The sequence below is a fragment of the Zea mays genome, chromosome 6 (assembly GCF_902167145.1).
Source record: "Zea mays cultivar B73 chromosome 6, Zm-B73-REFERENCE-NAM-5.0, whole genome shotgun sequence".
Classification (NCBI taxonomy): domain Eukaryota; kingdom Viridiplantae; phylum Streptophyta; class Magnoliopsida; order Poales; family Poaceae; genus Zea; species Zea mays.
In genome coordinates, this window is record NC_050101.1 from 129165225 (window position 1) to 129187825 (window position 22601).

A 22601-nucleotide genomic window follows, 5' to 3' on the forward strand; every position below is an offset into this window, starting at 1 on the left:
CATCAAGTATGCTGGAATCCATGACTCACGAATGGCATACCTATTAGCCATCCACTCATTATTCTCGAGACCATACTTAGTTATGAAAGCATTCCACCGCATCTCAAATTCTTCTCCAGTCTCTGAACCCCACACACAAGCATTTAACATGGGCCAAAACTCCTTGTCATTACTTTTGGCATGGCCAACCTTTTCAGGTATTTTCTCCAATATATGCCACATGCAGAACCTGTGTACTGTATCAGGAAGATTAGAGGCAATTGCTGATTTCATACTTGCATCTTCATCGGTCACCATAAGGATTGGAGCTTTTCCTCCCATTGCCAAAAGGAATGTCTTCAACAACCATTCATAAGACTCGATCTTCTCATTTAGTAAGAATCCAGCTCCAAAAAACACACTTTGCATATGATGATTCACACCAGTAAAAGGTGTAAATTTCATATTGTATTGATTTGTGCTATATGTTGCATCAAAAGACACTAGATCACCGAAGTGGCTGTAGTTTTTCCTACTAGTGGCATCAGCCCAGAATACATAGACCAACTTCCCTTGTGCATCAACAACAAAATCATAGAAAAAGGCTGAATTTACTTCTTTCTTTCTCTCTAACTGTGCAACAAATAGTTGGGCATCAGCATCCTTTATCTTATCCCTAAGCCCTCGATAGTAGTTCTGAAGGTCACGCTTCGTGCATCCAATATTGTTGAACCCACCATCACTGACTTGTAGAATTCTATATGCTTGTGAGGTACCTACACTCGCCTTGTGGCATGTAAACAATGTATTCTTCGCTCTCTGGCTGACTGAACGGTTTGATCGGAGAAGATGAGTTTTATCAGGTGAGACAAGTGTGTGATTATGCTGCTCAACCATTGAAGAGATATAATACTTCTTATCTGTACCCAGCTTAACATAAATATGTGCATCACATCCGCATCTTGACTCGGCAATGTTCTTCTGTTTCTTAGTGGGTACATCTGTTGTGTTCTTCCTCTTGAAACCATTCCTTGAACACAAATACCGCTTGTTCACAATTTGACCATCAAGAGACAAATTTTGGGAACCAACCCGAACTGAAAATCCGCCTTCTCTCTATTAGGATATGTATATATCAGGATCAATCAGAGCCTGATTGCGATTGATTGTAATCCCCTAGATTGGCTAGCTGCCTTGTATAGCCTAGGATTACTTTCTATCTATAGCCTAGGTCTGTTTCCTTGTACAGGGAATAGCCTTCCATACATGTACCTTCCATGCATGCCTATTGGCTATATATAACAGGCTCCCCACCCTCAATGGGTGTGTGGTGATTCAGTCCATTCTTCCTCTCTACATGGTATCAGCTCTCTAGATCCTGCGCTTCCCTCCCTGCTGCCGCACCATCCCCACCCTGCTGTGCCGCAGCGCCACCACCTCCCTGCTGCGCCGCCTCTTCTCCCTCCTAGGTCGCCATGACCGACGCAGCCACCAATCCTGCCCCCGCTGTGTTTGTCGCCCCCTATGCGACGATCAATGTCAAGAATCATATCCCAGTGACTCTTGAGCTGGCAAAACCCAACTTCAACCAGTGGGAACCATTCTTCACCTCTCTCTGTGGCAAATTCGCTCTCCTCTCGCATATTGACGGACTGCAGGAAGCCCGTCCCACAGATCCTTCTTGGGGCATCGCCGATGCCTGCGTTCGCAGCTGGCTTCTCGGCTCGGCTGGTCCCGACGTCATCGGCCTCGCCGCGGCTCCAAACCAGACCGCGCGCGAACTCTGGGTCGCCATAAAGCGCCTCTTCGAGGCCAACAAGGCTCCACGCGCCATTTTTCTGAGCCACGAGTTTCACTCGATGACTCAGGGCGACTCCTCCATCAACGACTACGCTCAGCGCATGAAGGCCACCGCCGACGCGCTCCGCGATGTCGGCCGCACCATCACTGACGCGGAGCTCGTCCTCAACCTCCTCCGTGGCCTCAACCCACGCTTCGCCAGCACCGCCGACAACATCGCCGACTCACACCCGCTGCCGGACTTCGCCACCACTCGCGAGAAGCTCGTGCTAAAGGAACTCCGCCTCGCCAACGAAGGCACGGTTGCGGACCAGACGGCGCTCCACGCATCATGCGGCACCGGCTGCCGCACCGCCCCCACCACCAACGGCGGCGGTTCCACAGCCAGCAGACCGGGCGGTCACGGCAGTCGCTCCAACAGCGGCGGCAACCCAGGTGGTGGCGGCGGTCGCTGGAAGAAGAAAGGCAAGGGCGGATCCCATTCCGGCGGCGGTCCCAGGTTTCCTGCCGCCCCCTGGTACTGCTACCCCCCCTGGACCGCCGGGGTGCATCAGCAGCCCTGGCGCCCGCCGGTGCCGACCCCAGCCTGGCGCAGTCCTGGCATCCTCGGCCCCTTCACTCAGGCCCAGGCGCACACTGCGCTGGCCCCTGTCCCGTACTCCGACAACCCTGCTCCACCAATGGCAGAGCAGGGCGGCTGGGATCAGGCTGGCCTCATAGCCGCACTGAACCAGATGTCCCTCCAGGGGTCCTCTCCTTGGGTCCTTGACACCGGCGCCACAACTCACATGTCGTCTTCGGCTGGTATACTCCTCTCCCGTCTCCCCCCTCCCCCATTCGGCATCACAGTTGGCAATGGCACCACCATACCTATCACCTGCCGTGGCACATCCACACTCTCCTCCCCCACCTCTACCTACCGTCTTAACAATGTTCTGGTTGCACCTGCACTTGTGCGCAATCTCCTTTCTGTTCGTCAATTCACCCGTGACAACTCTTGTTCAATTGAATTTGACGCTTCCGGTTTTTCTGTCAAGGACAACCAGACGGGGCGCGTGACTCTTCGCTGCAATAGTGGTGGCGACCTCTACACCTACCCCTCCACCACAGCTCCCTCCTGCAGCCTCGCCACCACGTCGTCATTGTGGCATCATCGCCTCGGCCACCCCGGTCCTTCCAGCCTCGTCAAACTTCGAAGCATGTCGGTCATCTCCTACAATAAAAACTCGCCATGCCTCTGCCATGCCTGTCAACTAGGCAAGCATGTGCGCCTCCCATTTAGTCATTCAACATCTGTAACTCATGCTCCGTTTGATTTACTTCACTGCGACGTCTGGACATCTCCCGTACTAAGCAATTCTGGGTTCAAATATTACCTTATTATACTCGATGATTATTCCCATGACAGCTGGTCCTTCCCACTTCGTCACAAATCTGAGGTGCACCACCACATGATTGACTTCATTGCATACGCTCAGACCCAGTTTGGTACCACACCTAAATCCTTCCAAGCCGATAATGGGACCGAGTTTGTCAACCACGCCACCACCTCCTTCCTCACTAGTCATGGCATTACTCTCCGCCTTTCCTGCCCCTATACCTCACCACAAAACGGCAAGGCCGAACGCATGCTCCGCACTACCAACAACACCATCCGCACCATGCTGCTCCATGCGTTCATGCCACCTCCATACTGGGCTGAGGCCCTCGCAACAGCAACTTACCTCCTCAATAGGCGCCCCTCCTCCTCCATACAAAACCAAATACCTCACCACATACTTCACGGCACACTCCCAGATTATGCCTCCCTTCGCATCTTCGGATGTCTCTGCTATCCGAACCTTACTGCCACCTCCCCCCACAAACTCGCCCCTCGATCCACTCCTTGTGTCTTCCTCGGATACCCATCTTCCCACAAGGGCTATCGCTGTCTTGACATGTCCACTCGCCGCATCATTACCTCGCGCCATGTCATTTTTGATGAGTCTGTGTTCCCATTCTCGGCTGCACCATCGGCGGGCTCCATGCCGTCGTCACTTGATTTTCTGATGCAGGACCTCACCTCCTTGCCGGCACCAGCAAGCACTCCTCCATCGCTCGCTGCCAGCGGCGAGGATGATCTCCAGGTGCTCCTAGACCCGGCCATCCTTCAGCTCGGCCCCCGGGTTCATCCTGCGGGCGGGCCACAGCTGGGCGCTCGAGGGCCCCAAGTGGGGCAGTCGGCGGCTCCTCCGCCTGGTGGCCAACGCTTCGGCAGCACCTACACTCGCCGCGCCAAGCCCCCAGCAGCACCGGTCACCGAGGAGGTGGCTCCTGTGCCTGCTGCACCTCCAGCGCCAACAGCGGCTGCACCAGCTTCGCCCCCAGCGGCTCCAGCGGCTCGGCTCCTATCTACTGCAGCAAACCGGCCTGTGACACGCTCACAGACTGGCTCCCTCCGCACTGTCCAGCGCTTCGGCTTCTCCGCCTCCGTCGCCTCGCCAATTCCGGCGAACTATCGCAGTGCCCTGGCCGATCCAAATTGGCGTGCTGCGATGGCGGACGAGTACAAGGCGTTGATCGACAACAGCACTTGGCGCCTTGTACCTCGGCCGCCTGGTGCGAACATTGTCACTGGAAAGTGGCTGTTCAAACACAAGCTCCACTCCGACGGCTCCCTCGCCCGACACAAGGCACGCTGGGTCGTTCGTGGCTTTTCCCAGGAGGAAGGCGTCGACTACGACGAAACATTCAGCCCAGTCGTCAAGCCGGCCACGATCCGCACCGTCCTCAGCATTGCTGCGTCCCGAGACTGGCCCATCCGGCAGCTCGACGTGAAGAATGCCTTCCTCCACGGCAACCTCGAGGAGACTGTTTACTGCGAGCAGCCGAAAGGATTCGTCGACCCCGCTGCACCTAACTCTGTCTGCCTGTTGCAGAAGTCCTTGTATGGGCTTAAGCAGGCACCGCGAGCCTGGAATCAGCGCTTCTCCAGCTTCATCCGAAGCATTGGCTTCACCACCTCCAAAACGGATGCCTCCCTGTTCATCTACAAGACGGGAGACGCCATGGCCTATCTCCTCCTCTACGTCGACGACATCATCATCACCGCATCATCACCAGCTCTTCTCCAGCACGTCACCTCCCGCCTATCGTCGGAGTTTGCCATGACGGACCTCGGGGATCTCCACCATTTCCTCGGCATCTCGGTGACACGAGACAGCAGTGGACTGTTCCTCTCTCAGCGGCAGTACGCCGTTGATCTCCTCCAGCGCGCTGGCATGTCTGAATGCCACCCGACAGCTACTCCGGTGGATGCCCGGACCAAGCTGTCTGCCTCCGAGGGCGCTCCAGTCGCCAACCCCTCGGAGTATCGGAGCCTCGCTGGTGCTCTCCAGTACCTCACCCTGACAAGGCCGGACCTGGCCTATGCTGTCCAGCAAGTCTGCCTCTTCATGCACGACCCTCGCGAGCCACACCTTGCGCTAATCAAGCGCATCCTGCGCTATGTCAAGGGCTCCCTGTCGGCAGGTCTGCACTTGGGACCCGGCGCCGTTGATCAGCTCACAGCCTACTCCGATGCCGACTGGGCCGGCTGCCCCGACACGCGTCGCTCCACCTCCGGCTTCTGCGTCTACCTCGGCGACAATCTGGTGTCATGGTCGTCCAAGCGTCAGACGACTGTTTCTCGCTCCAGCGCCGAAGCAGAGTACCGTGCTGTGGCCCATGCTGTTGCCGAGTGCTGCTGGCTGCGTCAGCTACTACATGAGCTGCACATCTCCATCCCGCACGCGACCGTGGTCTACTGTGACAATGTGAGCGCTGTGTACATGGCAGCCAACCCAGTCCATCACCGCCGCACGAAGCACATCGAAATCGACATCCACTTCGTCCGTGAGAAGGTAGCTCTGGGGCAGTTCCGAGTTCTTCATGTTCCGTCTACGCACCAGTTTGCCGACATCATGACCAAGGGTCTGCCCGTACAGCTCTTCACCGATTTTCGGACCAGTCTTTGCGTCCGTGATTCTCCCGCTCAGACTGCGGGCGGGTATTAGGATATGTATATATCAGGATCAATCAGAGCCTGATTGCGATTGATTGTAATCCCCTAGATTGGCTAGCTGCCTTGTATAGCCTAGGATTACTTTCTATCTATAGCCTAGGTCTGTTTCCTTGTACAGGGAATAGCCTTCCATACATGTACCTTCCATGCATGCCTATTGGCTATATATAACAGGCTCCCCACCCTCAATGGGTGTGTGGTGATTCAGTCCATTCTTCCTCTCTACACTCTCGCATATGCTTTGTAGAACTCTTCCACATCATCCGTAGAATCAAATGACATCCCAACAACAGGCTTCGTTTCATCTGCACATATAGGTTTGAAATACGAATACTGCAATGTAAGACGAGGGTTGGTTACCATTAGTATTATCGTGCATGCCAAAATAATGAACAAAAGTGTTCTCAGCTAACCATTGGGGGAATATATGAAGTCTTTGTTGGTGTACTTAAACTGTGAGAAGATGAATCAACTGATGTAACATGTGGTTCATCTAACCAAACATCAAATGAGAGGCGACGAGCTGCCAAATTGTTCATCTCCTTCGAAACTTGGCCTCCCTAGTCATGAACGACCAAAATGAGAGGTCACAATGTCTTCCTGCCACAGTGTGAGAGAGGTGGAGAAGGGGCATTGCTACCTGCGCTTGGTCGGCGACGGCAACCTGCAGCCGGTCGGTGGTGGCGGCGACCTGCAGCCGGTCCTGCACTAGGACGGCGCCGGGGACATCATCTGTTAGTGTGTCCATGGTGTGATCGTGGGCGGCGCTTCGTTGCCTGTGTCCAGTTCGATAGGCAAAGGAAGAAGAATCACGCTGCCTGCTAGCTGAAGCGTCACGCTGCCTGCTAGCTGAAGCGTCCAGGGGGGTTTTCGCGAAAATTGCACAGGGAGGTGGGGAGAGGTGGAAGGAGTATTTCGCAAAATTGCCGGCTGTCGTTGGATGGGAGATGGATGGCCGAGATTTAATATGCGCATGTGAGTACGGTACCGGTTTGAGCACACGATACGTTGCCGTCCTTAATACATTTCCCATCCAACCATCTATCCTTCCAGAAGAGGGTATTGGCTCCATCACCGAGCTTAGTAATAATGGCTGCAGCGATCAGATTTTTAACCACCTTACATACACGAGTGGGGAAGTCCGTCCAAGGCCTACTGGGGTCTGTTTTCTGCAGCCATGGCCAACGAGCTCTCAGAGCCCAACATAGGTTCTTTAGCTCACTAATCCCAAGACCACCCAGCTCCTTGGACGGGTAACCTTAGGCCAAGCCAAGAGGCAATGACCACCACGGAACTCTTTCCTGCCCCTCCAAAGGAAGCCCTTCCTCAACTTATCAATAGCTTTGATGGCCCAAACAGGAATGTCGAGTGCCAAAGCTGCATAAATCATCTTTGCCGTCATGACAAACTGCATATGAATAGCTCTACCAGCCCTGGGCATAAGTTCAGCTTTCCATCCTGGCAGAAGGCTAGCTACTCTATCAACGATGGCCTGAACCTGGTCCCTTGTGAGTTTCTTGGGAGACAAAGGCAGACCAAGGTACTTACATGGAAAATCTGAAATATTAGGCCTTGTTCGGTTAGCTCTCAATCCATGTGGATTGAGTGGGATTGGATGGGTTTGAATCCCAAACAAGTCAAAGTTCTTAAAGAATTTTTTCCAATCTCATCCAATCCATGTGTATTGGGAATAACCGAACAAGGCCTTACATGGCAGCAAGTCTTGTAAACAATTCAAATCTTCTTCCCCACAGCAGATTGGGAACACACTACTCTTCTGGATATTAGTCCTTAGACCCGAAGTTGAACCAAATAAATGAAGAATATCCATAACCATACTGATGTCTGGGGCAGTCGGACATAGAAATATCACTGCGTCATCCGCGTACAGCGAGATACGGGGCTGCATATTCCTTGTAGAGAGAGGTTGAAGAAGCCCTTCCTCAGAAGCTCGCTGCACAAGCAGATTCAAGACATCCATTACAAGAATAAATAACATAGGCGATAGTGGATCACCCTGCCTCAGCCCGCGTTGATGCCCAATCCAATCCCCTGGCAGACCATTTAGTAAAATCCTGGTAGAAGAGGTAGCTAACAGCCCACTTATTATATCACACCAGATCTGACCAAAACCAAGTTTTTTCAAGACCTCGAGAAGGAAGGCCCACGAAACCGAGTCAAAAGCCTTTGAAATGTCAAGCTTGAGAAGGATACGAGCCTGCTTCTGACAATGTAGGAATTTGGTCGTCTGCTGGACTAGCATAAAGTTGTCCAGAATAAACCGTTTCTTAATAAAAGCGGTTTGATTGGGGGAAACCATATTTTGCAGCCGGCCTGCTAACCGGTTAGCCAACAATTTAGTCACCAACTTCGCGAAACTATGAACCAGACTTATTGGGCGGAAATCCCTCACACTAGTGGCCCCCTCCACCTTGGGAAGAAGAGTAATGAAAGCTGAATTCAGAGGACCCAGGTTTCTGAAATTTCTAGCCCAAATGCAGTGAACGGCCGCCATGAAATCAGTCATGATTACCGACCAGCATCTTTTGTAAAATCTACCAGTGAACCCGTCGGGACCCGGGGATTTGTTCGAAGGAAGGGCCTTAATTGTATCCCAGACTTCCTCCTCAGAGACAGGCACATCAAGGGCAGCAAGGTCATAAGATGGCATCCCTAGAGCATCCAGATCCACTGTAACATTCCTTATTTCTGCAGTACCAAGTAACCCTTGATAAAAATTAAAGAAGGCTGCTGCCTTTCCTTCCTGGGCGGTCCAGATCTGCCCATCCTCTGAGTGAATTGCTGCAATGAAATTCTTTTTCTTCCTGAACCTTGTTTGTGCATGAAAAAGAGAGGTATTGACATCCCCTTCTTTGAGCCATCCAATCCGCGATTTCAACCTTGCCATGGTACGAGAAATAGAGGAGAGGGCAAGGGAGTGCTTTTTGAGCATGTTTCGGAGCCACAATTCAGCAGGAGATAAAGAGCGATTGTCTTGCGCCACCTCTAATTGATGTAGGAGCTCCCTAGCCATCTCAAGCTGCAGTTTAATCTTCCCAACTTTTTTGTCATTCCAGCTCTGCAAACATCTAGCCGTTGTTTTTAATTTCTTGGCCAAGGTGATAAGTGGGCAAGGCCCTGCAGGAACAGACGCCCAGGCCTGAGTTACCACATCATGAAAACCCTCCATCTTAGTCCAGAAAGCTTGGAAGTGAAACCTCCCTTTTCCTCTGCTGAAATCATGAAACCCAAGCAGCAAAGGGCAATGGTCGGAGTCATCCGTGGCTGAGCTCTGGAGAAGAGAATCTGGGAATTGTTCCTCCCAATCTGTTGTGCAGAAAACCCTATCCAATTTGACCAGGGTAGGATTAGAGTGCCCATTTGACCATGTATATTTCCGACCAATCAACGGAATTTCATTAAGAGCCAAGTCATTTGCCCATCTCCTGAATCTACCCATCATGGCACGGTCTAAGTTATTATTATTCTTCTCTTCCTCCCTTAAAATCAGATTGAAGTCCCCGAGCACAAGCCACGGCCCATTACAGAGAGCTCTTACTTCTCTAAGAGATTGCAAAAACTGAATCTTGTCACGGTTCCCTTGTGGACCATACACACATGTAAGCCACCAAGGAGAGCTGGTGCTAGAATGAAAATTCACAGAGACGCTATATTCATCCACCCTACTGCCAGCACAAACACCAATGCTATTTTTCCAAGCTACCAAAATGCCACCACTAGCACCAACAGAAGGTAGGAAAACAAAATTATCAAAAGCTGGTCCTAGCATCCGCAATAAAAGGAACCGAGAAACATCCACCATTTTAGTCTCTTGAAGACAAACCACATCAACTCGAGCTGAATCCACCAAAGTGCGTACAACATCCTGCCTAGCAGCCCCATTAAGGCCTCGTACATTCCAGATTAGAATTTTGGAGGGATCCATAAGGAATGAAAGAAGAACGACTACCAGTGAGGGACACCCAAAAAAAAATCAGCAGATTGGTCCGCCTTGCAGCATCTCCATAGGCCTAGACCACCCAAATAGCGCTGCCATGGCCGTGATCTGCACCTCTGAAAGCCCTTTGCTGAAAACCCTGGCATACTCATCAAGGTCTTCTGGCCTTAAACTTTCAGATTCTTCAGCATTCCCAATACCCAGTTCCTTCAAGATACGCTTCTTGCCCTGCGTGGCCGGTGGAGGAGGAGGCAGCCTCTCCACTCCTACTCCAGCGACCCTTCTGCTGCGTCGGGGTACCACCTCATTGGCTGTAGCTTTGCCTTGTCGCGGCCTTCTGACTGGCGCCCTCAGAATCCCACCTGCTGGTTTGGTCAGCCTATCAATAAACTTTATAGCAGCCGTAGGGGGGGGGCGTGGACGTGTCTAACAGCTGCTTTGGTTGACTGTCCTTCTTCCTCCTCTGCCGAAAATATGTAATGATGGGGCTGTTCCGTGCGAGGCGACTCGAATTTCGCACATCCACCAAAGCTGACTTCTGCCCACCCATGTCGACTGTGACCCGAGACGGGGATATCGGGGGTGGCACCTGTATGGCCTGCTCCTTCTCGCCTCCTCCCAAAGTGCAAGAATCTGCCGGAGCCCTCAAGGGTGAAGAGGGGGAAGATGGTCCTGGCAGGGAGGAATGAGATGGGCCACCACCGGACAGCCCCGATGCCGCTGCAGAACAGGGGGGCGGCATCACCAGCTCAACAGCGACAGGCTCATCAACAGGACAAGGATCGCCCTGGACAAGCGCTGCAGCCGGAACTGTGGCGCCCTTAGGTGTCCCGCTGGCTAGAAGAGAAACCGGTAACAAAGGCTCAACAGCAGCAGGTTCATCGACAGGGCTGGGGGGGTCGCCCTGGACAAGCACTGTCGCCGGAGCAATGGCCATCATAGGAGACATATCAACAGAATCAGTCCCTGTCGCAGCCAAATCATCAGAAGTCATTCCCCACCCGGCTTCAGACGGAGTCTGCGAGACTACCACGTCCACAGCCGGAGAGGATGAAAGGTGTGGGGGGCAGGTGCCACCACGGTCCCGATGCGATGCTTCGGACTTTGAGCCCAAACGGTCGAAGATTGATCTCCTTCTCCGAGGTTCCCCACCGTCTTCCCTGCCTTCGTTATCATCACCGCCATGAGGAGGAGAGCGGGAACGATGACGCCTCCTCTGTCTTGAAAAACCACCATCTACTCCGGAATCTTGAGAAGGGATCAACCGATCACTCCTCAACGTCGAGAAACTAATAGAAATCTGATACACAAGGCCAAGCCTTCCATCTTCAGTGTTAACTCCCGTAGGTTCCACAATCCAAAGGTCTCTGGAAGCAGGGATGGTTGCCGGGTCAAAGCACCATCCAGAACAACGAAAGACGTCAAGATTCCGGAGCTCCAGGGTATCAGGATGGACTTCATGCACCCAAACACACTGATTCAGTAGCTGCTGAACTGTTGATAACTCCCATGCATGTAAAGGAATACCAGTCAGTTGCACTTCCACAGGGATCGGCAGGCTCACTCCAGACGAACCCAAAAACTTGGACCATTTCTTGGACAACAACGAGAACGTGCTGGATCTGATCAAGCTCCACCTCTCTGTTAGTACCAGAGCTAAACACTCATTTGGAAGCATGAGCAATAGATTGGCCTTGGTAAACTGCCGCAAAACCAAAGAAGATGCCTCAACATCCAACTTAAGCGCAATCGCCTCTGCAATCTCTGCAATCGGAATCACCAAGTCACTGATAACAACAATAGACACTGCATTCTTCAAATCATCTTCAGCCTGCGTTAGAAGATTATTCCAGCCAATGATGCAAGGCACATGAGACTGTACTGCTATTCCTTCCAAAGGGGTCTCATCACTTCCTGGCAAGACAGCTCCATCTTGGCCTTGACCAGGATCCGAACCACCCCTCGACGATGAACGGCGCTTGCGATGGCGCCTGCGACGTGGGCGAGGCGGGAGGGGTTGCTGCGAGTGTGCGGCAGTTGCGACCTCCATGACCGTGGACGATGTCGCGACGGTCGTCGACACAGTCTCCTTCCTCTTCTCACCTTCAGCACTAGGGGGTGAAATCCTGCGCCAAACCTTATTACGACCCTCGAATCGACTTGGATGAAAAGCCGGGATGCGGAGCCGGTTCCAAACTGACGCTTTAGAAGCCTGCTGCGAAGGCTTGGTTACAGACGTCGTCTTCACTGCTGTCTGAACACCGGCCGCCGGCGCAGCTGAACCCAGTCTATCCCACACGGAGCCTCTAGATAACCGCCGGTGAACCGTGAGCCTGTTGTCGTTACGCATCGGCCCTGGACATGTATAGGATCGATGTCCCAGAGCCTTGCAGCGAAAACACCTTGGCTCCCTGCGGCACGACACAGCGAAGTGGTCGTCGGCAAAGCAGTTGAAACAGCGGCCGATCAAGTCGACGGGCACAGCCTTGCTAGCCCGCAACAATTTAGCACTCCGCTGCCTTGTCTTCTTCGACCTTACTTTAACCCAACCGTCGGCATCCTTCTTCGGGGCTCTCTCCAGACCACGAAACCAGCGGTGCTTATACCCCGGCGAGATATGGGGGCTCTGTACCGCGATCTCAAGTGGGGAGGGCACACTCGATGATGGCTGCGTAGCAGTTGCCCCGGAAGACGACTGCTCGGCAAGGATTCTGGGCGACGGCGACCTTGAAATAGCACCAGGAGAGGATCGCGGGTGGAGGACGACGTCACGAAAAGACGGTCGGTTGCCCGCCGCCAATATGGACTGATCTCCGTCCGGCGAGTCAGGGTTGCTGTCCGTCCATCGTTGAGACTTGGACCGCCCAAGGATGTCACAGGGAGACGCTTCAGCGGAAGAGGTAGGGGTGAGGATCGGGGCCGACGTCTCAGGGGGGGAGGGATCCGTAGAGGCAGCAGCGTGATGGGAGGTGGTCGCCGGCCCCGGAGTGGGCACCGGCGAGGGCTGGTGGGGAGGTGAGACGTCGGGGGAAGCGGGAAGGTCAGGAGCCATCTGGAACCAAATGCTCCATATTAGTAATATATACCACTCACTTTTTCAAATTAGGTTGTTTTGTCAGAAGTCCTCTAACTTCGATCACGTTTTTTGAAAGATACACCAACTGCTATGACATAGGATTCGTTTTGTTGAGTCTACCATGTAATGTCATGATAGTTGATTTGTTTGGTATTGTAGATGCTATTATATTTTTCCGTAAGGTTGGTCGAATTTAGAGAAGTTTGGTTTGTGACAAAACTAAAATGACCTATATTTTGGAACAATTGGAACACTAATATATATGACCACCTTTTCTGTTTTTCTATGCTAATTTGGCCTGCTTTTTCTGTGAAGAATAATCTCGAGGAGCTGTGGGCACTTCTAAATTTTTTGTTGCCCAATATTTTTAATTCGTCAGAGGACTTCTCTCAGTGGTTTAACAAACCATTTGAAAGTAATGGTGATAATTCACCTGATGAGGTACAACCTCAGTTTTACTTGTTTCCCTCAGGCCTCAGTAATGGACTGTTCTGTTCTAAGGAATGATGTTTGACTGCATTATCTTTTCTGTTTAAAGGCCTTACTTTCAGAGGAGGAGAACTTGTTGATCATAAATCGTCTTCACCAGGTTCTTCGGCCCTTTGTACTCAGAAGACTTAAGCATAAGGTGCTTTGATTCAGCAATCTTAATGCCTATTTTGGGAATAAAATAATTGCATACTGACGTTCCAGCAATCCATTGCATTCTCAGTAGGTTTGGTTGGTCTGCATTCTTCATGATTGGTAGCTCAAAGTCATTTATTTTTAGTTTTCTCCATGTGCGTTTATGAGGCTATCTAGTTTTGTTCGCGCTAAATTGATTCGAAGGCTATCTAGTTTTGTTCGCGCTAAATTGATTCGAAGGCTATCTAGTTTTGTTCGCGCTAAATTGATTTGAAGTAGTTTCCATTTTGGTATATTGTTGCATGTGCAGCCAGGATTTTACAACTTTGACGACTAATATACGTGAGGAGGCAACTTTTTTATGCTTTGTTCTACTATTTTTTTTATCTACCTTGAAGTTGTGTCTTTTCCACCATATTGACATTGGCTGGGTTGTGAATTTTAGGGCCTGTTTGGCAACGTAGTATTTTTGGAGTTTTGGCAATACCATGCTTTTTGAAGATACTGCAGTATTTTATACAATGAGGTGTTTGTTTGTGTTACAGAATACTTTGTTTTCAAAACCGTAGTATTGTGAATACCATGGTATATTTGGAATATTTGAAACTCTACTCTAACCCAAAAGTTTTCATCACTTGACTAGCTCCTTGTACATTTACACTATAATACTCTAGTTTTAGATGTTGTTTCCAAACACGTTACAATACTATGAATGTTGTAAAAATACCATAGTTTTGTCAAGACATTTGAATACCATAGTATTCAGTAACTTAAAAAACTTTACTTTCAAGAATGCCCTTACATGTCTAAGAAAACATGACACCAGGTTTAAGCTGTTCACCCTGACCGAGGGAGCTGAGTATATATAGGACATAATACTGCCACTAGGATTACAACATGACATGGAGTTCAACTCGGGTACACGTACTTCAACGTACTTTAACCGACTCCAATTCTAACTTTGCTATCTCTAGGACAAATTAAACCTGATTCTATCCTATCTTTAATCGGAGTTGGTTAAGGTCTTCCTCTATTAAGGCCCCGTTTGGTTCCTTTAGTCACCTGACACTAAAGTATCCTGTTTGGTTCCAGTGACTAAACCTGACTAAAGAGCATTAATTAGTGTGAATAATGACTGCATTACCCCTATTAATTAGTGGCTGCCTGCTGCACGGAGAAAGAGAAGAGGGCAAGTGAGGTAAAAATCCCATTTTAGTCCCTTTTGGTCACCCCCTTGGTGACTAAAGAACTAAAGTTTAGTCACCCCATTTTAGTCACAATGTTTGCTTTTTTAGGGACTAAAAGTGACTAAAGTTTAGTCAGACGAAACGGGGACTAAAGAAACCGTGTGGACCACTGATCTGATATGACTGTAGCTTGATATACAAGTACACTATTCTAACACCACCCTCAATCATAACTTGTACACGTTAAGATTGTCTCTAAATGAAGCCAGCTTTTACATAGTAAGTGCCTTTGTAAAAACATCTGCAACTTGATCTTTTGTAGATATGATTCTGTCCTCCAAAAGTCCTCTAGGTAATTTTTTCTTACAAAATGGACCAAATCCTTGCAACCGGAGGACGAGAAACCTTCAGCTCTAGTAAAAAGGACTCCACTTAACACCTATCATCAATATCAGTAGGCCAATCTACATCAGTAAAGACACTCACATGCATAGGAGACTTTACAATTTTTAGAACATGTTTAAGAGTAAACTTGACATATCTGAGATCCTCTTCACAATGCTCTAATGATGAGCGGTAGGTGCATGCAAAAACTGACACATCTTGTTGACCAAAAACTTGAATCAGGTCATGCCAAAGTAAGTACTGAAAGGCACCCACACCCACAATGCTCTGACACCTTGTTGCATCTTCTGGCTCTAGCAATTCACCTTCAATCCTCAATTTCTCTGAAGTACTAAGTGGAGTTGTGGTGGGTTTGCAATTCATCAATCCAACTCTGCTGAGCAAATCTAAAGCATACTTAGTTTGGGACAAATGAATACCATCATCAGTTGTCTAAACCTCAATGCCAAGAAAGTAGTGCTGCTGCCCCAGGTCTTTTAACGCAAAATCACCACTCAAGTCTCTGAGCATAAAATCGATAGTATCCTATGAAGAGCTAGCAACAATGATGTCATCAACATAGACCAAGAGAAATATAGTAACACCCCCTTGCTGTAAAAGAACAGAGAACTGTATGTCTTTGAAGCCTTAAAGCCTAGATGCAACGATTTTTCACTGAATCAAGAATACCAGGCTTTGGGAGCTTGCTTCAGTAAATAGCTTTATCTAGCTTGCAGACATAACATGGTTGTGTCTTACTCTCATAACCTAATGTCTCTCATGTAGACTTCCTCCTCCAAAATGCCACGAAGAAACACATTCCGAACATCAAGTTGCCTCAATGTTCATCCTCTAGAAACTGCCAATGATAGAATGATCCTGATGGTAGTTACCTAAACCACATGAGTGAAGGTTTCCTCAATCTATGCCATACCGCTACTTAAAACCTTTTGCCACCAGCTTGACTTTATATCTATCTAAGCTTTAATCTGTCTTTTGTTTGATTCTATAGGCCTACTTTCAATCGATAACATTCTTGGCACTATCGGAAGAAACTAGATGCCAAATATCATTTTTATTGGTGCATCAAATTTAGTATCCATAATATCTTCCAATTTTCATTAGCCAAAGCTTCAGACAAATCTTGAGGTTCCTCTGTAGTAGTTAGGCAGCATATAAAATGCGAGATTTTTTGCCATCCTGAAGTCTTGTATGGAGCCTCTGACTTGTGTAAACAAGTGCTGTTGTGTCTGATGATGAAGTGTTGACCTCTAAAGCTCCTACTCTTGTGGAGACCGAGCCCCATGGTGACTATGCTTTTCTGGTGATTGCGCTGGTCTTGTTTGTGATGGTGGAGCATGAACAAGGGATTCTGCAGGTTCTGGAGATGCTTCTGGCAAGTCATTACCTCCCCCTTTAGGCCAGAGATGATAATAGTGGTGAGGAGCAGCACACGCATGTACAAGTGGTCCAGGTGCTGATAATAGATGATCAGAGGACAAATGACACTACGCAGAAAGTAGTTGCTACATTAGCTGACACCTGAACAACAACTTCACTATATTTTTCTTCATGCTTGGCATTACTAGAATCTCCAAAAACTTCTTCAGTAGCATTAACATTAGCAGGTCAAAGTTGGATGAAGGTGAAGCGAAAGGGCCTCTAACGTAATGGTTAAGGCTTCCAGTAGCACCTCTAGGTCCTAAGTTTGATCCCCTCGGGGGCGAATTCCGGGCTTAGTTAAAAAGATCCCCTCGCTGTGCCCCGCCCGCTCCCAGGTTACGTCTTGCGCACCACCCTACGTCTGGGCCATTGCAGAGTGGGCGGTGACGGCCCGCTAGTGATGGGGGGCCAGTGTTCAGGGATTTTGGACCATGTTTGGGTCTCTTCTTAAAAAAACTCATGCGGGGGTAAGACCGCCCCACAACATTATATTAAGAAGATTACCTTTTCACGTAGGTCGAGAAACCCCCCGAACCCCCGTCCCACCCATACACAGTGGCACCATAGCCCATGTGAGAACGACCGCGACCTGGGCCGGACCTTAGACCTGTGCTTTGGTGTGGGACAGATGTGAGGATTTTTTTAACCATAGCCTGTAAATTCACTCCCACTGGGAGTCGAACCCAGGACGCTACTCAGACCACCTAACCAACTCAGCTAGAGGCACTTTCGCCGGTCTCTTCTTAATAAAATACCGGGAGGGCGGTCTTTCCCTCCCCAGTCGAGTTTTAAGTTGGATGAAGGTGAAAGATTGATTGTTTTTTCCGAAAGCGCAGGAGAGCCGCGCATCATTTAATTAGAGAAGAAATGGTCCAAAATGGACCAAGGTACATAGCCCTGAACAGGCCCAACAAAACACCCACTCACACAGTACATCCTCCCCCAACAGATTAGGCCCTGTGTAATTTACGCGTGATCTCAATGCCTAAACTCTGAAGGTGTTTAGCTCCAGCCTTAATCCAACACCCCATCTCATCAAGAAAGACACATCTGATAGAGCTCAGCGAAGGGGTCTCCCCATTGAAGACTGCCTTGTTGCGGTGGATCCATAAACACCAGGCCCCCAGAATGATGATGCTGTTCATACCCTTTCTCTTGCTTTTATGAATCTTCTTACTTGCTTTCCGCCACCAATCGGCAAAGGAGGTCTCATCTCCAGACGAAGAGAGATTACCATAACCCAAGGGCAAAAGAATGGTATGCCAAAACTGTCTTGCAAAGACGCAGGTACACAAAAGATGCTGGATGGTTTCCTGCGATTGATCACATAAAAGACAAGACTCTGGGTGGTCCAGACCTCTCCTTTCCAATCTATCAAATGTCCAACATTTATTCCGAATAGCCAGCCACAAGAAAAATTTACACTTTGGAGGAGCCCAAGATTTTCACAGCCTCTTCCAAGGTTCAAAAGTAATTGATCCCATAAAAAAGACTTCGTAACAAGACCTTGAGGAGAATTGGCCAGAAGAAGTATGCAGTCAGATATGTTTATCAGCCTCCTGTGTTAAAACTACTCTTCTTACAGCATCCCATAACAGCAAAAACTGTTGGATCCCAACCCAGGAAAGAGGCGTCAATATGTCACTGATCCAATGCCAGCCTTCAAGAGCTTGGGCCACTGTTCTAGTGGAGACAGTGTGTTTACCAACTCTAGAAACAACATCAGGAGCAAAATCTTTGATGCAGCCGCCATCTATCCATCTGTCTGACCAGAATAAAGTCCTGTTCCCATTTCCAACCACAGCAATAACCGAAGATTGAAAGAACTTCCTTACTTGCATTGGCACAGGCAGCTTTAAACCATGCCAAGGCTTGTTAGAATCTGTTTTCTCCAGCCACAACCATTTAGCTTGCAGTGCCCAGCTCTGGTAATACAGATTTGGGACCCCAAGCCCACCAAAGATGAGCGGCCTTGTAACGATATCCCAAGAGACTAAACAGTCACCTCCATTCACGTCCTTTCTGCCTCTCCATAAGAAACCTCTACGAATCTTGTCAATCGATTTGATCACCCACTTAGGAATATTCATGGCAATGAGGAGATAGATTGGGATGGCAGAGAGAACAAAACGCACCAACGTCGTCCTACTAGCAAGATTAAGAAGTCGAGCCTTCCAATTGGGGAGTCGATCTGCTATCTTCTCAACCCAGGACATAAGGTCTGCCTTCCTGAGCCTTCTATCTGATATTGGGAGCCCCAAATAGGTGCAAGGAAAGGAAGCTGAACTGCAAAGGAGAAGGTTGCATCCCTGCTGCACAACCTGCTCGCTACACCTTATTGGGATGGCACGACTCTTATTCATATTACAGACCAGTCCAGAGGCTGAACCAAAGCAGTCCAAGATCATCTTAACACAATTCAGTTCCTCCACCATAGGTTTGACAAACAGTACCACATCGTCAGCATATATTGAAATTTTATTTCGAACATTCGCTCCCTGCAGGTTCTGAAGCAACCCTCTATCTTCGGCTAGCAGAAACAGATTGCTGAGGACATCCATAATTAGAACAAATAGCATGGGAGAAAGGGGATCACCCTGGCGAAGCCCTCACCGATGCCTAATAGGAAGACCAGGAGACCCATTTAACAACACTTGAGTGGAAGAAGCCAACAAATTCGAAATCAGATTCTGCCAAATATTTCCAAAACCAAGGTGAGAAAGCACCTCAATAAGAAAAGCCCAAGAAACGGAGTCAAAAGCTTTGGAGATGTCCAGTTTTAAAAATAAACTTGAAACTCGTTTCTTGTGAAGAGATTTAATAGAATGTTGCACCATCATGTAATTGTCATGAATCGATCTTCCTTTTACAAAAGCACTTTGATTAGCTGCAACCAACCCCTGAAGGTGGGGGCCGAGCCTATTAGCAAGCAGCTTGGTGACCAATTTAGTGAAACTGTGAAATAGGCTAATAGGCCGGAAATCCCTGGCTGACAAGGCATCCGCTTTCTTGGGGATAAGCACAAGATATGCTGAGTTCAGCAGCCCCAATCTGTGAGCATTCCCAAAACGAAGAGATTCCAGAGCAGCCATTATATCTGTCTTAATGATGTGCCAACAAGATTTATAGAACCTCCCTGTGAATCCATCAGGACCAGGTGCTTTATCATTGGGAAGGCTTGCAATCGTATCCTGAACCTCCCTTTCGGAGAAAGGAGACTCTAAAGCGCTCAGGTCAACTGCACTTCTGTGGCAATTCGGCAAATTAAGAGTGAATGGTCTCTGAATTTCAGCCCCCAAAAGATTGGAGAAGAACCCATCCAACACCTCCTGCATCTGGTCATGATTAGTAACAATCCTGCCCTCATCCTCCAAATGAGAAATAAAATTCCTCTTCTTTCTAAAACAAGCATGCATATGGAAAAACCTTGTATTCACATCTCCTTCCTTCAAATAGTGGTTCCGAGACCTCAAGCAAGCTATTGTCCTTTCCAATGAAGTGAGGACAAGATAATGCTGTTTCAGTTTTCGCAGTAACCAAACCTCTTCTTCAGACAAAATCCTATTATCCTGAGCAATCTCCAATCTGTGTAACACCTCGCGAGCTAAGCCCAATTGGGTCCCAACATTGCCCCCCATTTTGTGCCCCCAAGACTGCGATCTTTTGGACAATCTCTTAAGCTTCATGGACACTTTCTCAAGAGGACAGCAACAACGAGCTGGCTGATTCCAAGAGGCAGCAACCTCCTCCAGGAACCCAGGGAACTTAAAAAAAACTCGGCCGGGGAGGGAAAGACCGCCCTCCCGGTATTATATTAAGAAGAGACCGAAACAATGGTCTCGGCCGAGAAAATCCCCGAACCCTGGCCCCCCATCACTAACGGGCCGGCGTCAACTGTCCACTCTGCAACGGCCCAACCGGAGGGTGGCGCATAGGACATCGTAACCCGAGAGCGGATGGAGCACAGCGAGGGGATTTTTTTAACCAAGCCTGAAAATTCGGTCCCGGGGGGAATCGAACCCAGGACTTGGAGGTGCTACTCGGAAGTCCTTAACCACTAGGCTAGAGACCCTTTCGCGAACCCAGGGAACTTAAGCCAAAAACCTTCGAAATGGAACCTGCATTTCCTCCTTAGATCCACCTTGAGCTTGAGAGTCAAGGGACAATGGTCAAAGGTTTCGGTGGCATTACTATAGAGCATACAATCCGGAAAAAATTCTTCCCAGCCGTTAGTGCAGAAGACATGATCCAGCTTGACAAGGGTAGGGTCTTCTCTCTGGTTTGACCACGTGAATCTCCTCCCAACCAGCGGAATTTCTTTTAACTCCAAAAATTTGATCTAGTTTCTGAAATTTCCCAACAAAGATCGATTAACATTGGAGTTATTCTTGTCCTCAGCTCTTTAAATCTTGTTAAAATCCCCAGCAATGATCCATGGTCCTACACATTCATTCCTGACCTCATTGGGGCGAAGTTCGCCTTAATGATCCATGCCCTTAGTTTAGCACCAACATTAAGGCGAAGTTCAATAAAAGGAAAAACTTCTTCGTCAAAGACAAGCTCACGAGAATTATAAATGCGCCCAGTGGATACTTCTAAACACCTGTACCCTTCATGCTTAACCTAGGAAAACACAACAAATGGACCTAAAATATAGTTTGTGAGTATAATAAGGCTATCTCTAGCAGAGCGTGTATATGGACGTGTAAATCATCGTTTGCACTGTAGATTGCATTGTTTATAGGGTGGAGTTATATGGTGGAGATTGAAATAGAGTGAGATAGGCGGTTGGGATAGGGTGGCTGCTAGAGATAGCCTAAGGGCGTAAATTTGGGCAGCATGCGCACTCAAAGACCTTACAACAACAACAACAACCTCAACATAGCCTTTTAGTCCCAAGCAAGTTGGGGTAGGCTAGAGTTGAAACCCAACAAGCTGTCACCAAAAGGAGAAAGAGAAAGGGGAGGGAAAAAGCTTTTGAGAGCACTAAAAGGAAAAGGCCTAATCACGGTTCGGGCACGTGGATAGCTTCTTTCCAAGCACTTCTATCCAAACACAACTCCATTGGGATATTCCATTCCTTCAAGTCCCTTTTGATTGCCTCCTCCCATGTCAAGTTTGGTCAACCTCTACCTCTCTTCACATTATTGTCCCGTCTTATGATGCCATGCACACTCAAAGACCTTAAGAAAAGAATAATCAGGGGTTTATTGATACAACTTTTCCAAAGGAGTTGAATAATCAAGTAACTAGTAGGTGTGCGATTTATAAGATATTCATCGACAACAAAAACTTCATCCCAGAACTTTAGAGGCATAGAAGCATGCATAAATAAAGGTAGGCCAACCTCTAGGGATGAAAACGGGATGGATACAGCCGGATACAGGGTCATCCCATATCCTACCCTAATGTATTTCTTTCGGATACGGGACCGGATACGGGTAGTTAAGATTCGGGACGGATATAGGACGGGACCGGGTAATAATCCGGGCGGGTAAGAAACGAATAACGGATACTACTCTGGTAGGTACCAGATAATTGTCGGGTAGTTCGTCCCGATGATATTAATTGTCCAACCATCCAACAAATACATAAATTAAGCAATACATAATCATGTATATGATAGATCAAATGTAGGAAAGGAAACCGATAAAATTGACATCATGCAGTTCAAAGTTACTAATCACGATGACATTGTAGAACCAACACCACAATATTATAAATTCATAAATTATTCTAGTTTCACTCAAAAATTGCAAATAAGTTACAAAAACTAATAAACATTTTATACGAAGATAACTCAAGTCCTCGTATGAAAATGATAAAGTAAAGTATTGATTATGTTAAAACTTGGATACTTACGGTGATTTCACATGTAACTCATTTTTTCTCGAACACGCAGGAGAGCTGCACATCAATATATTAAGAAGAAAAGGGGAAAAATACCCCGAAACAGACAGAACAACACCCAAAAACACACACACACACACACACACACATAAACACACACACCGAACCCACCCAGCCAGAAAGAACAACTGGAGCAGGGGCAGGGACAGAGCGTTTGTCAGCTGACAAACACCCCAACACTAAAACAGAGAAAAAAAC

General features: G+C 48.5%; 1 protein-coding gene across 3 annotated transcripts in view; it reads left to right on the forward strand.

The window, feature by feature from the left end:
- Nucleotides 1-22601, forward strand: part of LOC100383943 (uncharacterized) — a 49679-nt gene that overhangs the window by 13782 nt on the left and 13296 nt on the right. For 2 of the 3 annotated variants that reach the window (XM_008649930.4, XM_008649932.4), the window contains exons 19-20: nucleotides 13171-13296; nucleotides 13394-13483. The exons of the other annotated variant lie outside the window; for it this stretch is intronic. In XM_008649930.4, coding sequence (XP_008648152.1) covers nucleotides 13171-13296; nucleotides 13394-13483 — 216 coding nt within the window. The remainder of the gene's footprint in view (nucleotides 1-13170; nucleotides 13297-13393; nucleotides 13484-22601) is intronic. 3 annotated transcript variants of the gene reach the window in all.